Source organism: Dasypus novemcinctus, chromosome 3, assembly GCF_030445035.2.
Source record: "Dasypus novemcinctus isolate mDasNov1 chromosome 3, mDasNov1.1.hap2, whole genome shotgun sequence".
Taxonomy (NCBI): Eukaryota; Metazoa; Chordata; class Mammalia; order Cingulata; family Dasypodidae; genus Dasypus; species Dasypus novemcinctus.
Window position 1 is genome coordinate 77343465 of NC_080675.1, and position 16883 is coordinate 77360347.

General features: G+C 32.8%; 1 protein-coding gene across 12 annotated transcripts in view; it reads right to left on the reverse strand.

Moving 5' to 3' along the window:
• The window catches only part of MIPOL1 (mirror-image polydactyly 1), a 377520-nt gene that overhangs the window by 158116 nt on the left and 202521 nt on the right, over positions 1–16883 (reverse strand). For all 12 annotated transcript variants that reach the window (XM_004465789.4, XM_071213965.1, XM_012528017.3 and 9 more), the window contains one exon: positions 10857–10964. In XM_004465789.4, coding sequence (XP_004465846.1) covers positions 10857–10964 — 108 coding nt within the window. The remainder of the gene's footprint in view (positions 1–10856; positions 10965–16883) is intronic.

The window sequence follows — 16883 nt, forward strand, 5'->3', positions numbered from 1 at the left end:
TCAATAAAAAATTACTAGACTCTCAAATAAGGCAAACCAAACTAAACCAAAGAAATATTGTCAAAAGATAAAGCAATCAGGAAACCAGACTCAGAGAGGACCTATATATTGGAACTATCAAATAGATAATTTAAAATACGAAGGTAAATATAAATTTACATGGTAAATATCAAACTAATTGGTGAAATGTTGAAACCATTCCCAGTAAAATTAGCTAAAAGACAGGGATAGCCACTACTGTAATTTCTATTCAAGATTAATTCGATACATTTAGGAACAGTGAGGGGAAACGCGGATATTAAAATTTTCTTTCTATATTAGCAATTTTTCACTGCCAGTGGGGAACATTTACACATTTTAAATAACTTTTTATTTTGAAACAATGTCATTTCAGACTGTATATAAATGAAATCATAGAGTTAAAAAAAATTATGCAATATTCGGAAGTGGACTTGGCCCAGTGGTTAGGGCATCCGTCTACTACATGGGAGGTCCGCGGTTCAAACCCTGGGACTCCTTGTCCCCTGCGTAGGGGAACCTCGTGCAAGGAGTGAGCCCTGTAAGGAGAGCCGCGCAGTGTGAAAGAAAGTACAGCCTGCCCAGGAATGGCGCTGCACACGTAGAGAGCTGATACAACAAGATGATGCAACAAAAAGAAACACAGATTCCCGTGCTGCTGACAACAACAGAAGCAAACAAAGAAGAACACGCAGCAAATAGACACAGAAAACAGGCAACTGGGGCGGGAGGGGGGAAGGGGAGAGAAATAAATAAAATAAATAAATCTTTTTAAAAAATTATGGTATATTTATGCATTGCAAATTATGTAGCCTTTTTTTTTTTTTGCAGTCCCAGGGTCGGGGATTGAACCAGGGACCTTGTATGTGGGAAACTGACGCTCAACCACTGAGCCACATCAGCTCCCTTGAGTTGTTTTTTATTTTTTATTTTTCTTATTGTTGTTTTTGTTTGTTTTTAGGAGGTACTGGGAACCGAACCCAGGACTTCCCATGTGGGATGCAGGCGTTCAACCACTTGAGCCATATTCACTCCCCTTATGTAGCATTTTAATGTATTTTTATAATGAGTATTTAACTTAACTGGAATATGCTTATGAAATATTAAGTAGGAAAGCAGGATACTAAATTGCATTCATTCAACAAATATTTATTCTATATATTGAATAAAAATATGCTATATATCTATTCTACTAAATGCCAAGCACTCATGTAGGAGACATAGCCAGGGCTATTTTTCAGCTGATATGCACAGGTACAGCTGGTATCTGCTCTAATTGATCAGTATCCTTGTCATATCTACTGTCAAATATTTTTAATACCATCACTTGATACAGAAAAGTACAAAATAAACAAAAATCCCTGACCTCATGAAGCATACATTCCTATCAGGAAAATAGATAATAAATATAATAAATAAGTAAAATATGTACCTAGTAGATGATGATAAATCCTTTGGAAAAAAAGCAGGGAAGAAAGAAAGGAAATTCTGATATGGGGTATGGGATGAGATTTAAAATAGGGTGGTCAGGTAAGCCTCACTGAGAAGGTACAATGGCCCTATGATGGAAGCATGCCTGGTATGTTTGAGGAACAGCAGGAGGTTCCACTGACTGAAATGGAGTATTATGTCAGGGAGGTAACTGAGGGTCAGATGAAGAGGTCTTGCAGGCTTTTCCTTTGAGTGAAATGTCAAGGAACAGAAGGTTCTTAGCGCAGGAGTAACAAATCTAATTTACATTTTAATAGGATCGTTCAGGATGCTGTGCTGAGAACTGATCAGGGCAAGACAGTAACAGATAACCATTAGAAGGCTTTTATGATAATCCAGACAAAAGATAATGGAGCCTGGAACTGGTGAGAAGTGACTGGATTCTCAATACATACTAAAAGTAGAGCCAAGAGAATTTGTTTAGAGATAGGATGTGGCACATGAGAAAGAGAGCAAAGTCAAGGATAATGCCAAGATTCTGGCCTGAGCAACTGGAAGGATAGGGATGTTCTTCTCAGGTAGTTTACAGACTGAACAAGTATGGTGGGTGTAATGGTAATTTTAATATGTCAATTTGGTTAGGTTATGGTGTCCAGTTATTTGGTCAAATACTGGCTTAGATATTGTGGAGTTATCTTGTAGACATCATTAGCATCTACAATCAATGACTTAAAGTAAAGGAAAGTATCCTCACTGAGGATAGATCTCATCCATTCAGTTGGAGGCCTTAAAAACAAAAAACTGAGGGTTCCAGAAGGAAGGAGAAATTAGCCTCTACACTATCTACATCTCTGATTTTACAACCTACAGGCCTCTCCTATGGATTTTTGACTTGCCAAGCCCTCAATTGTGTGAAATAATTTCTTAAAATTGGTACATAGACTTCTTTAAAATAAATTTACATACAGAATCCTGTTGGCTCTATTTTCTGATGAACCCTAACACAGAGGGTGAGACCAGGAGTTTTGAAATGTTAAGTTTCAGATATTTATATACATCCAAGTTGTGACAGGCAATCTCTAAAATGGCTCCTAATCAGCTCTGCCTGCTGTTATTCATGCCCTTCATAATCCTTCCCCTTGAGTGTGGGTTGGACTTAGTGGTTCACTTTTTAAAAAATATAACTTTCTATTTTGAAATAATTATATCTTCATAAGGGTTGCAAAAAATTGTACAGAGGTCTGTGTGCCCTCCAGCCAACTTCCCTCAATGGTTAACATACAACCACAGTATTGTATCTATATCAGGAAACAGTACAGAGCTTATTCAGATTTCACCAGTCTTACATGCACTTGTGTGTGTGTGTGTGTGTGTGTGTGTAGTTCTATGTACTCAAAGGTTTAAAGAATATTATCTGGTTAACCTTTCTATGACTATACTAGTTTGAAGGGTGATTGTTCTTCCCTAAATTCAGAATCTATGTGGGCCTGAATTGAGACCATCTTAGAAATATATAGTGTTGAATAAATAAATATAAATATGGTCTATCAATACAAATTCTAAAATCAGTGTTTTACAGATTAAATGACTTTGAATGTTATACAACTCCCTCATTGTGAAGATTTAAAATAATATGATGGTTCACAACTATTATGCATTTATTGTTTATGTATGAGGGATATATTTCAATTAAATTTTTAAAAATTTAAATAAAGCCCTGGGGCCCCTGAGAGCCAAAGGGAAAAAAATATATGATGAAGATCATATAGTTTGTTCATGAAAGAGTCAAGAGCCAAATACAGGTCTCTTAATGCCCAGACCAGGTGTATCACATAACACCCATGTAATTCTGGCATAATATGTCACAGTTTACAAATAGACTGCACATACACTGTACCACTTCAATCTAACAATATTCCTGCTATATTATCATACAAATATAGAAAACAATACTCAGACAAGTGCCTTTTCCCATGCAGCAGAGTGAGTAAAAGGAAGAGGAAAAATTTTTAATTCACAATCTAGGGAAGCAGATTTGGCTCAACGGATAGAGCATCCGCCTACCACATGGGAGGTCCAGGGTTCAAACCCAGGGCCTCCTGACCCATGTGATGAGCAGGCCCATGCGCAGTGCTGATGTGCACAAGGAGTACCGTGCCATGCAGTGGTGTCCCCCATGGAAGGGAGCTCCACGCACAAGGAGTGCACCCCATAAGGAGAGCCACCCAGTGCAAAAAAAAGTGCAGCCTGCCCAGGACTGGCACCACACACACAGAGAGCTGACGCAGCAAGATAATGCAACAAAAAGAGTCACAGATTCCTGGTGCTGCTGACAAAAATACATGCAGATAAAGAAGAACACACAGCAAATGGACACACAGAGCAGACAACTGGGGGCGGGGGGCGGGGGGCGGGCAGAGAAGGGGAGAAACAAAAAAATAAATCTTAAAAAAGAAATCTATCAAGTTAAAAAAATATATATATATATATATATAATGAGCAAAAACAACAACAACAAATCTCTTACTAGATTAGCTACTAGAAAATAACCCAAAGCCATATTCTGCTGACAATAGAAGGGTGGTATTTTCTGGGCATATCACAGATAGTATAATACATTAGAATGGTCCTAAAAATGACTAGCAATTCATCTCAATATATGATTTTATTATTAAAAACATCATTATTCTGTTAGTTATCCTAGGTCAGTTCAATGAACTGGAGAATAGGTATTGCAAACTCTGCTGAGAATCAGGGCCCACTGGCACATGGATAGCCCAAAGATTTAACTCGCTGGGACACATACCTAGCAACTCTAGTACTAACTACAGGTTCAAATAGAAGTGTCAGAAGAGCTGTGTATAAGGAAACCATAACTGAGTCCAAATCAGTCACAGTGGGAAGCATAAATTTCAAAGTAGGGACAACTGGCAAGGTGCCTAACTCTTGAGCTATAGACCCTGCCTATAGTGTCTCAAGGTAGTATTTACTTTGGCAGTCAATGAGGTTCTGCTGAGATGTGCATAAGCGTAACCTCTGGAATGACCTCCTAACTCATTTTGAAGTCTCTTAGTCATATAAATTAATTTGTTTTTACCTTTCCCCCCATTTGATCAAGGTTTTCTTCTAATTGCATGGCTAGCTGGCACTTGGTAGTAATCCCTCAGTGTCAGGGAGGCTCATTCCTGGGATGCATGTCCCACTTCAGGAGGAAGGTAGTGACTTTATATGCTGGGTTTGGCTTAGAGAGAGGCCACTATGAATAGTGCTTGATATTTATCTAGACTTTTTTAAAAAAAGTTTATTCTGCAATGACCTCTGAACAGCAAATGATAAAATGAACAAAAACCTTTTTCTATCCATATTTTTAAGCCAATAATGAAAAACTAGAATTCCTGATACTCTATTGCTGAAATCAAGAGCCAATAAACTTTAGCACAGAATGGAAATCCCTCTAGAAAGCTTTAATTGGGCACAAATATTGAAAATGAAGACAAAATTAAAACAAATAAATACCCAAGTCTTCCAAGCACCGTAGATACTGAAGAAATATGTGCATTGTTAAAATGGGAAATTGGAAACACATATATGACTAGAGAAACAGTGTCATGTCTAGCAAATTAAATTAGAATAATACCACATTACTTCAAAAATTAGAGATGAGGGAAGTGGAATTGGACCAATGGTTAGGGCATCCACCTACCACATGGGAGGTCTGCAGTTCAACCCCCGGTTTCCTTGACTCGTGTGGAGTGGGCCCATGCGCAGTACTGATGCACACAAGGAGTGCCATGCCACGCAGGGGTGTCCCCCGCGTAGGGAAGCCCCACGTGCAAGGAGTGCTGTTGTGGGTGATTAAGGCAGCATGCATAGAATCTACCTTTCAGCAATGCCGGTAACATGGCCGCCCAGACTGATACAACAATAGCTTAGGTCACCCTCTCCCTTCTTTGCGGAACTAGTTTGCGCCAAAAGTGCTTACCCACCTGTCTGCCTTCCGCCCTAGCAACAGCAGCTGCCAATCCCAGACTGCCACCTATCCTTACCCACCACCTCCCTCCTCCCTAGAGTATATATGCTCTGTCCCCTCAATAAAATTTTGCAGCTTGATCAGAATACTGTCTTGCTGTCGTTCTTTGTGTCTCTTGTCCCATACCATTCTTCCCTCAAAGGATCTAGAGCTCCCGTTGATCGTCCCGCTGGCCGGGACAGAGTGCGCCCCATAAGGAGAGCCACCCAGTGCGAAAGAAAGTGCAGCCTGCCCAAGAATGGCACCACACACAAAGAGAGCTGACAGAAGATGATGTAACAAAAAGAAACACAAATTCCCGGTGCCACTGAGAAGGATAGAAGCAGTCACAGAAGAACACACAGGGAATGGACACAGAGAGCAGACAACTGGGGGGAGGAAGGGGAGAGAAATTTAAAAAAAAAATCTTAAAAAAAAAATTAGACATGAGAACAAATAATCTAATTTTATGCTCTACCATAAAAATAACTTAGAAAGAATGTTGGGATTATTAAAATAAGCAGAGAAATTACTATGAATGGTACAAGATTAAAATATATATTTCTTTACACGGTAATTGTATGGCTTTTCTATGGTTATTTATGTGAAATTTCAAAAATTTTCTTTTTTAAAGTTCTATGTAATATATATGTACCACCATTAATCTGACTTTTTCCAAACATATCTCTAGGACTAATTTCCCCTAGGAATTTTACTGTAAAGCAATGAAATAAAGGATGAATTCTTCAGGTCTCACCTTGCCCAGGCTTATTTTTTGCTGGACATTATATATCCTGCCATAACCCACTGAATGGACTGGGGAGAGTGTAATCTACATTGTAAACTATAATCCATGTAATGCAGCAGTGTTCCAGAATGTCTTCACCAAATGCAATGATTGTGCCACAATGATGAAAGAAAGAGGTTGATATGGGAAGAATGGGAGCGTGGGGTATATGGGAACCTCTTATATTTTTTAATGTGGCATTTTATGTGATCTATGTATCTTTAAAAAAAAAAAAAAAGACAATTTAAAAAATCACACACAGAAATAGCAGTACTGTTCATGATAAAATATTAGAAATATTAATAGATTGAAAGCTCCTATAGACGGTGACCCTTTTTTTTAACTACCCCTAAAGCTTATTTAAATAATAAGTAAATGATAACTCAATTAACAAACGAAAAATGACATCTTAAGTGAATTATAAAACATAATCACAATGCTCAGAAATGCGACGACCAGAGGTTATTCACCATATAGATTGATAATAAACTTATTATTCATAATAAAACACCAAATGAAGAACATCCAGAAACATAAGAATATTTTTCAAGAAACAAAAGATTCAAAATAAAGCAGATAAATCATAACTGACCTAATTTTCTTAATAAATTTAAGGTTTCACATGAAGAAAAATGGTATAAAATAACTAAAAACTTATTCAAAGTCAGTGTTAGGCAAGACAGACAATTTTAAGAGTTAAAATGAACACAGAAGGTAAAGAAAGATTGGGTTGATAAGAAAGTTAAAAAAAAAATGAGTCTTTCCTTCCATCCTTACTCTACAACACAGAAAAACCCAAGACTTTTGCAAAAAAGATGAGAAACTAGAAAAGATTTTAATGTAGTATATTTTTCAGGATTAATTGGTTTTGCTTACACATCACTTTACATTTTATAGACCACAGTTTAAAAAGATTTCTACTTATGGATGTACAGTTTTTGCTTTGTTTTACTTTCAACTTTAAGGGAACTTTTGGTCTACAACTTTCCTTCTCATTTTAATAGCCCCTTAGAGATGTAAATCAATTTCTCTCCATAAATAACAACTACCATTTAATTAAATTTAACATAAACATACTACCAAATATGTCAGAATGAAGATCATGCAACTACTTGAATATATACTTAATAAACTGGATTTTTTTTTGTTGGAATTTTAATTTTAGGTCACTTTTTAAATGGAATTAGCCATATTACATAGAGTACATAAAATATGACACCTAAAGCTGATAATTATCATATGTTACAGAAACTACCTTTAAAACATCACCTTCAGTTTTACAAGTGTACATGAATTTTGTTCATAAACAGTAACCTCCTTGGGGTTAATTAAAAAAAAATTACAGCAACATATAATTTTTTCCTTTCTAATTTATAGTTTTATACTATCTATAAGTTCAACAGAAAAGAACAGAAGGTATATTAAACAATAAGTTATTAAAAACCTACTGCAAACGAAATTTCAAAATGAAGTTAAACACATTTAATAGAAAAATTTGACTTCTCCCAGACCACACATTTTTTTTCCACGTCTAAATGTCACCATTTTTCTCAATTTTGGTAGATGATTCTGGCTTAGTGATATTTCTCTGTAATATACCGCAAAAAAATAATTTTAAGACAACAAAATACAATACAATCCTCTTGACAGCATTTCTTTTCTGACTATACAACAAAAATGATGAATCTTCTCTGTTCATTGAATACTTTTTTTTTACCAGCTAATAAAATGTAAGCTCCTTGACAGCAGAGACCACGTCTAGTATTTCTTTTTTGTTCTCTCTCAGTGATTATTATAGTACCAAAACAAAATCCTTGACAAATTAAAACTAAATTAGCATGCAAAATTCTGGATTTACTGACAGCAAATATAGGTCACAAATGCACAGAGAACAGATTTTCAAAAGTGATAAGGAATAAATGTGTATATATTACAGAAAATGCAGCAAAGCCAGTATGTCTAGCATTTAAGGCAAAGAAATCAAACAGAAAAGTGGCAGAAGAGATCAGAGTTAGGCAAAACTTTATGAGTTATTGTAAAAAGTTTGGATTTTAGTCGATGTGATGATGGAAAGTCTTGGGAGATTTTGAGCAGATATGATTTGATTTTCAAAGATCACTGGCTATTATGTAGAGACACAGACTAGCCGGGTCAAGTGAAGAAACATCAAGGCCAGGCAAGAAGCTCTTGTAGTAACTGAGATGGGAAATATTGTTGGCCTGGGTTAAGGAGTCAACAATATAAGAAGTGGAATGTGATTTGAACCCAGATATGTTTAAAAGGTAGATTGACTAGGACTTGAAGTATGTTGTGAGGGTGTGGGGGGAGGATAAAGAGTAATACATTTTCTAAAATGGAAAATACTGGGTGAGGAACAAAACTGAAAGTTCTGTTTCAGTTGTTAGGTGTGAGGTTTTTTTAATACTGAAAAAGAAGTGATAAATAGCCAATTACATATATATAATTCTGAAGCTCAGGAGAGAGACTAGGACTGGAAATTTAAATTTAGAGTCATCAGCATATAGTATTTAGAGCCATAAGACTGAATGAAATCACCTAGAAAGTGAATTTAAGTAGAGGAATTAAAAGGTAGGGCTTTGCGTTCTTCTTTACTTGCTTCTATCAAAAAATATTAGCTACATATTAAGAAAAATGTTATCTTTAAAAAAAAGACAAAAAACTGAAGTGCATAAAAAATAAGAGTTAAAAAAAATTTTAAAAAGAAAAACTCTATAGAATCAGTGGTATTACTAATAATATAAAAACTATATTTTCCAGGGATATTTGTCATTAAAGTATCTAATGTATATAAGCTATATTGTCATTTTCAGACTACATAAATTATGAAATAAAGAACTGTCACTAAATCTTAGGTTAGCAGATTTTAGAGAAAATGGAATTTTAGTTAAAAAGGTTTATATTTCCATGTATTATTACACTTCTGCTTTTGGAGTTCAAATGTTTTGTAATACAATAAAAATGTTGTGAAATATTTAACATTTAAAACTGATTCTTAAGTCCATGGAGATATGCCAAATTTGTGATTTGGCTGGTACATTTAACTGGTCAATGAGCCTTGTTAACCTGTAATACTAGCATTTCACCATGGATTTGGTGTTTTCTACCCATCATGACTTAGGCAATAATTTGCAAAAGGAAATATATTATTAATGAAAAATGTACATTGAGTGAGAAAACTTTAATGAAAATTGAAAAGCTAGTTAGCTTGTGATGTGAATAATGATAAGACTCTAAAGAGAAATGTGATTCAAACATATCTTTCTTTTGAATATTAAGATATTTGCAAATTCAGGAATCAAAAAGTTCTTAGGATAAATGACTTCTAAGTCATAAGTTGGAAAATATGAACAACAGCCATGAAATTTCAAATTAAAATTTTTAGTAATATAATTTCAACTTGGCACAACTGTTTTTATTAGTTCTAAAATTTTACCACAACTAATGCAAATCATAACAATTTATTGGATGATCCAATAAGTAGTTCACCATATTTTGTTAATCAAACCATACTTTGGAAAGTATTCTTCAAATAATTAAAATATCTTCTATGAATTTAGCCTTCAAAGTCTAAATACGTAGACATTCAAAGATTCTAGTTTACTCAGAATTTCAAGTTATATCTTTGCTCATTCTATGAAAAACTAAAACAAAGACATCTCAGACTATATTATTTAGATGAACTATTTTACATTCATGTTTACTAAATGACCTAAAAAGATAGCACTGCCTTCAGAATAGGTGGTTATCACAAAGAGGGAAACAAACTTTAATAAATGAATTTTTTTTAAAAAAAGGGAAAAGTATACCTCTGTCTTCCTCTCTATAACCATTTAAAAGATCAAAATGATGTAAGTTAAAAAGAATATTTAGAAACAAAGTAACAAAAAAATAAAAAGAGCATTTATGATCTAAATAGCATTCAGTGAGTACCTACTATGTCCCTGGCACTCTGCTGAGAACTGAGCAAAGAAAAAAAGAATGGAAAGTCATGAGCATCTTAAGATAAAGCATGATTAGTAGAACTGAAATAATGTTCTTTTCATAGATCTATAGGACAAGGAGATACAAGCTTTAATTTTTTCAAGTTTTAGCATATATTATCTTTCATATATTCTTTTCTTATACGTAATACTCTAAACATATCCTTGATTCTCAAACATACACATACTTGAAAAGGTGTATCAGTTCTGTGAGTTATAAATATTACCAGTCATTTAAAAATTACTGTGATAAATACTGAAGCAAAAATAAGACCCAATATTTAAAATTTTTTCTTTAATTGAGACCACTTTTAATTAACAAAAAGTTAATAATATATTATAAAAACAGAGATACAGAATGAACATCTACTTAAAGTTATTTCTATACCATCACTCGAAATTCAGAAAATATGCTGTTTTCATGTCTACATACACAAAATAAAATAATACCATAACAGAAGGGTGCTGTATCTGTGTTTAAAGAAGAAGTTGTTGGCAAACACCACAGCTCACTTCTGCTGAAATGTACACAACTGATATATGCAGCATAGAAAGCTGGCACCAAGGGCTTACAACCTTAATTTGCCTGCAAGAAGGAATGGAGATTTACCTTCAGAGCACGTTCTTGATTGTTTTCAGCAGTCAGATGTCTCACGGTGTTTGCTGAAGTCTGGTTCTGCTCTTTGAGATGATGAAGCTCCTGCTCTAGGCATTTGCACTGTCACAAGGGAAGAATCCCATTAAGTAAAGGAGTTACAGCATTTTTCCCCACCAAACTAAATAATATCATTGTATTCTATATAAAACAGGGTATTTTTTGTAACAAGAATATTGTTTAAAGTAATATCTAATACAAACTAATATTTATAGCACTTCAGTAATTCAATTGTGATTTTCATTCTTTTACTAATCTAACTATGATTATATATATCATAATACTTACTTTTATAAAATTAAGTTCAATGTATATTTAAAATGATTTTCCTTATAACTCAAATGGTTTTTATTATATATCTCTAGTTGAATAAAAGCATTCTCCTAATCATGCTTTCTGAAATACACTTTGATGTCTAAATAAACTATATGATTTATTATGGTAAATTTTTATTAATTTTTTATAAATAAAAATTATCATACAAATATATTAAGACATCTTTCAGGTTTTTAGAAATATCTAAAAAAAACAATTTTGTAGGAAGAAAAAGTAATAGCCAAAGAGTGCTAAAAGATGTAGAAACGAAGAAGGAAACAAATTAATTTCTCCTGTTTTGACAAAACTTATTTTTAAGTAAAACAAGTGATAAACATGTGAAATGACACATTGACTTACTTGGAATATAAGAAAACACCAACAATAGAAATTATAAATAAAAGTACAGATGAGACTAAAAAAATTCTATCTTCAAAAAATTATTGAAGTATCATTTGAATACAAGACTGTAATATTAATATACAAGCTTTAATATGAATATATCAACCATTTTAACACAATAATTGTACAGGATATAAACTGATATGTTGCAAATTGGGACAATAGGAAGACATTGGTGGTTGACTAAAGGAATAAAGTACTAAACTCATGTTTCAGAAAAAGTTAAAAATCAGTCCTTATAAACAAAAAAGTTAAAGAAACCATTCCTTTATTTTTTAATTGTGATAATTAAATAACAAGCAATAAGTGTACATATTGATTAAAAACCTGGATAAAGTTATTTGCAGATTGTTTCACAGATGATTAGTTGTTGTAAGAATCAAAAAGATTCCTTATTATGATTCAGCCTTAATCCAAATCGGTATTTTTACTACTCTAACATTGTTCTACTTTGCATTTCATCTCCATAATATTACACTGTCTAGATCAATATTTCTAAACCTTGAGTAATAAACAAATCCTTTCCAAAGAACAAGTCTTACCAGACTCATGATATGGACTTAAATTAAGTAATGATGTTAATGATATTGATAAACTGACCTTTATCAAGGTCGTATTTCGTAACAAATACGAAAGACAGACATTACTGTTTCAATGGAACCTTCCAGAGCAATCTATTAGAAGACAAACTTCAAGCAATCAAAATGAGTGGAGATACATTTATTTATGTTCTGGTGGTGAACATTAAATAAATTTTTTACCTAGAGACTAAGACTAAATGATGATTATTACGAGTAGAGTTTTACAGTTAATGGCTACATACTCTGACAATATGGATACCTTACAATTAATAAAAGTGTGGAAGATAGAGGAAGGGAATTGAAAGAGTATAAGAAAACTAAAATTAACTTGCTCACTACTTCACGTTTATTAAATGAAAGTGAAGAATATTCCCTTAAATCAGATACTGACAGAGGGGAAAGGGAATAGAAAGTTTCCCAGCTAGTTATAAAATTTCTTAAAGAAGGAATCCAACAGATAACACCATTTTAAAAATTATATATTAAAGGTAGTGGCATGAAAGTAATCAGAATAAAATGCAAATTTTCTAAAATATTAAAAAAGAGTTAGAAAATGAAAGATTACATATTAAAAGACTTTAAATAAGACATACATTATGAATATAACATAAAACAATATGACAGAACTGTGGTCAAACATAGCAGTTAATTAGTAAACGTAAATAGGCTTACCTATATTATGAAGCAACCTCCAAAATATATTGTTCAATTAAAAAAAATTGAATGGGGAAAAGTGTGTATATACTGTGAATATATGCCTACATACATATAAAACTTAAATGGTGGAAGGATAAATCTTAAAATTAACATTAGAAACAGGGATCAGAGATAAAAATAAGAATTCTCTGAATATACTATGTTGTTGACATGTATATGTCTTATAAATTTGTCTTTGGACCATGAAAATATTTTATATAATTATGAAACACAATTCAAGAAAAAAACAATTCCTCAAGTTCAAAAGCAAATGAACCTGGTATATCGACTTAGCATAATCACACAGAGACAACTATTCCTATTGACTTTAAGACATAGCAATTAGCAAAAAAAATTTTTTTAATTGTTTACAGTAATCAATGTTTAGTCGTAGTGTTGTTACTGTTATTCTGGGACTGTTGTTGTGTGTACTGTGTGATAAATGTAATCTAGCAGTCACAGTGTCCTTGAGTACAGGTATTTTCACATGGGAGACAAAAAAAAAAACACAAAACAAAACCCAGATATACAATAAAAGAAACTGAGTAAAAACTCTTTAGTTCAGAATAGAAAATGGAAGTATTGATATGAAGACATGAAGAACTTTATCTTTAAAAGATGTGTGTGTGTATTTCCTAGTTCTGCCCACTGAAAAAGGCTAGAAATAATGGGAACCCCACTGAGAATGAGGACCCCTAGAATCTGGACTGTGGTTTTCAAGTAAGATCTGCTACTAAAAGGAATAAGAACTTCTTGAATATATGCTCTAGTTCTGCTGCAAGAAATACACAAGATGATCCTGGAACATTTGGTCAGACCATATAACTAAGAAATACCAAAGAGAATCAGAAAGGACTTTTGAACAAATCTGGAAAACTACTTACTAGCTAGAGATAAAACAATTTGAGAACCAATAAGGATAATAACTGCACACTTATATTTTGGGTTTAAGGAATTTAAAATGACCAACAATTTTAAAATGAATTGTCATTGTTGGAGGATAATACTGAACCAAGCATTTATCCATCCTTTACCACTAGGTAATCAACTGTAGGGAAGAAGGTTTCTCTTTTACAGAAGTATTCCAGCTAATAAACAAAAAAGGAATGTTATAATTAGAACATCGCCATTTTGGAACTGTTAATAAGTCAAGAGAATTAGACAATGAGAACTGCTAACAACTCAGAAAGAAGCACCACTTGATGTGTTTCCTGGTGGAAAAACACTATATCACCTATAAAATAGTCTTGCCAATAAAAAATTTAATCTGATCAAAACTCTAGATCTAATCAGCATATTTATAAGAAAAGAGAGAACAGATGAACAAGTTAAATGACATAATAGGGATGCAATCAACAAAACTGGGAAATCCTCCAGGAAAACTGACCTAGTATTTTTTGTTTGCAGACAAAAGCAGTATCAGGCTCTTCCATTAAAAATAGAAACTCAACTTTGGTGTAAATGTGAACTATGTACTTTGAACTGTAGGCACTGGGAAGCACTTAGGATTACATAAAAACTTTTTATTCCTTTTCACATAAAGAGGTAAAACAAATAACTTCATTTTAGTTTAAAAAACAATTAGAATGTTTCCCCACATAGAATAACATGTAATGACCTTTTAAATTCTAAAAGGTAACTTTTTTCTTCAAAGCCTGATAAAGTATCAACTCAGTTTAAATGAATATTTATATAATAGAGGCTTTAAAAACCCCAAGAATTAAAAAAAATACTTGAACGCATACCTGAAACTACAAGTTGCAGCTGATATATATATCCATATTTATATACACATGTATTTATATATGTGTATATATAACTAAATTGTTCAATAACTATACACTGAGCAATGTATCCATACCAACCAGGCAACGTGCCGAGCAATAATGTTTCTTTATATGTATATATTATAATCCCTATGTTCATACCCAAAATAGCATATGAAATTAATTAACTTGGGATCCAGTAACAAATACAGTAATTTACATTCATATTTTAAATAAAATTGAAGAAATATTTTATATCACAGAGTAAATATGACAGTTAATTATTTAAAAAGGTACCAAGATGTATAGAGGTATTTATTTTGGTTGCTATATTATAAATATTATTCTTAGATATTACTTTTTAAGGTTATTATGTCAGATGTATTCATAAAGAACTATTCATTTGAAAATCATGGTTTGGTCTCTCTCAGAATGAATAATATAACATTTATTGTTAATGATATTAACATCAAAATTAACACAATATATTTTTAATAGTAGCAATAACATATATTGTTAACAGGTTATCTCAACTCTTAGTGAGAAATTAGTATGTGCCAAGTTCTAAGCACATCATATGTATTAAATCAGTAATATTCTTGTGAACCATATGAGCTAGGAGGATTCAAATTCAGGCAGTATAATTCAGTTTATCAACAAGCCCTAAATAGTATGCCATACACCATACAGACAATATTAACCAAAATAGCTACTAGTTAAACTTATACTGTGAACCAGGACTGCTTATATGACAATGAGCTACTACTTCATACCTACTATGATGGCTATGATTTAAAAAGACATCTAATAATAAGCATTGGCAAAGATATAGAACGACTGGAACCTTCACACATTGTTGGTGGAAATTTAAACTAGTGAAGTCACTTTGGATTACAGTTTAACAGTTCCTGAAAACACAAAACATAGAGTAACCATATGACCCAGCAATTCCACTCGAAGGTATAGATATGAGAAATGAAATCAAGAAGAAAAATGGTAAGAGATCAGAGTTGGGTATGGTCAGATCACACAGAATCCTATAGATTATTGTAAATAATTTAGATTTTAGTCTGCTGATAGAAAATTGTGGGAGGTTCTGAGCAGATATTCAAGTTTCAAAGACCACTTTGGCAATTATGTGGAAATACAAATTATTGGGGTCAAGAGCAGAAACATAAAGTCCACACAGGAAGCTACTATATCAGTTGATGTTTTTGTCCATGCAAAAACTTGTACACTAATGCTCATAACAGTATTATTCATAAAAGCTGAAAAGTGGAAACTTCAAAGTCCATCAACTGATGAATAAACAAGATGCAGTGTATCTAGTTATTGTTCATCAAAAAGAGGAATAATACATGCTACAACATGGATGAATCTTGAAAACATCATATTAAGTGAAAGAAGCCAGTTGCAAAACACCACATATTATATGATTATATTTATGTGAATTATCCATAATAGGCAAGTCTATGGAGACAGATAGTAGATTAGTGGTGGCCTAGGGCTGGGGCCAGTGGAGCAGAGTGGGTCTTGAGGGAGATGAGGAATAACTATTAATGAATTCAGTGTTTCTTTTGGGGGTAATACAAATGTTCTAAAATTTTAGTGATAGTTGCACAACCCTGTAAATATACTAAAAACCATTCAATATACAATCTAAATAACTGAATGGCATGGTATGTGAATTAAAGTAAAGCTGTTAAAAATGAAAAAATTATTTGCATGAGTGGATTTCTGGACTCTCTACACCGTTTCACTGATTTGTAAATGCATAAGTCACACCATCCTGATTATGTTCATTTTAGATTAAGTCTTGAAATAAGTTAGTATGGAATCTTTAAATTTTATTCTTTTCCACAATTGTTTTAGCTATTCTAGACCCTTTATAATTTGATATAAAATTTTAATTGGTTGTAAATTTTATTATTTTGTGAAATGACTCATAACTTAAATGAGAAGGCCAAATTCTTTGAAAAATACAATTTACCAAACTGACATGAGAGGAAACAGAAAATCTGAAGTTTTGGTTAGTTGCATTTTTCAAGGAATTTGTCCACCTAGGCTATCAAATGAATTATCACTAAGCTTTTCATCTTTCTCCCATTTTATCCTTTTAATATATGTAGAAATTATAATCTCTTGCATTCCTAATATTGCTATTTCTGTTTTCTCCTTTTTCTTGATCAATTGTACTAGAGTTTACCAATTTTAATCTTTTC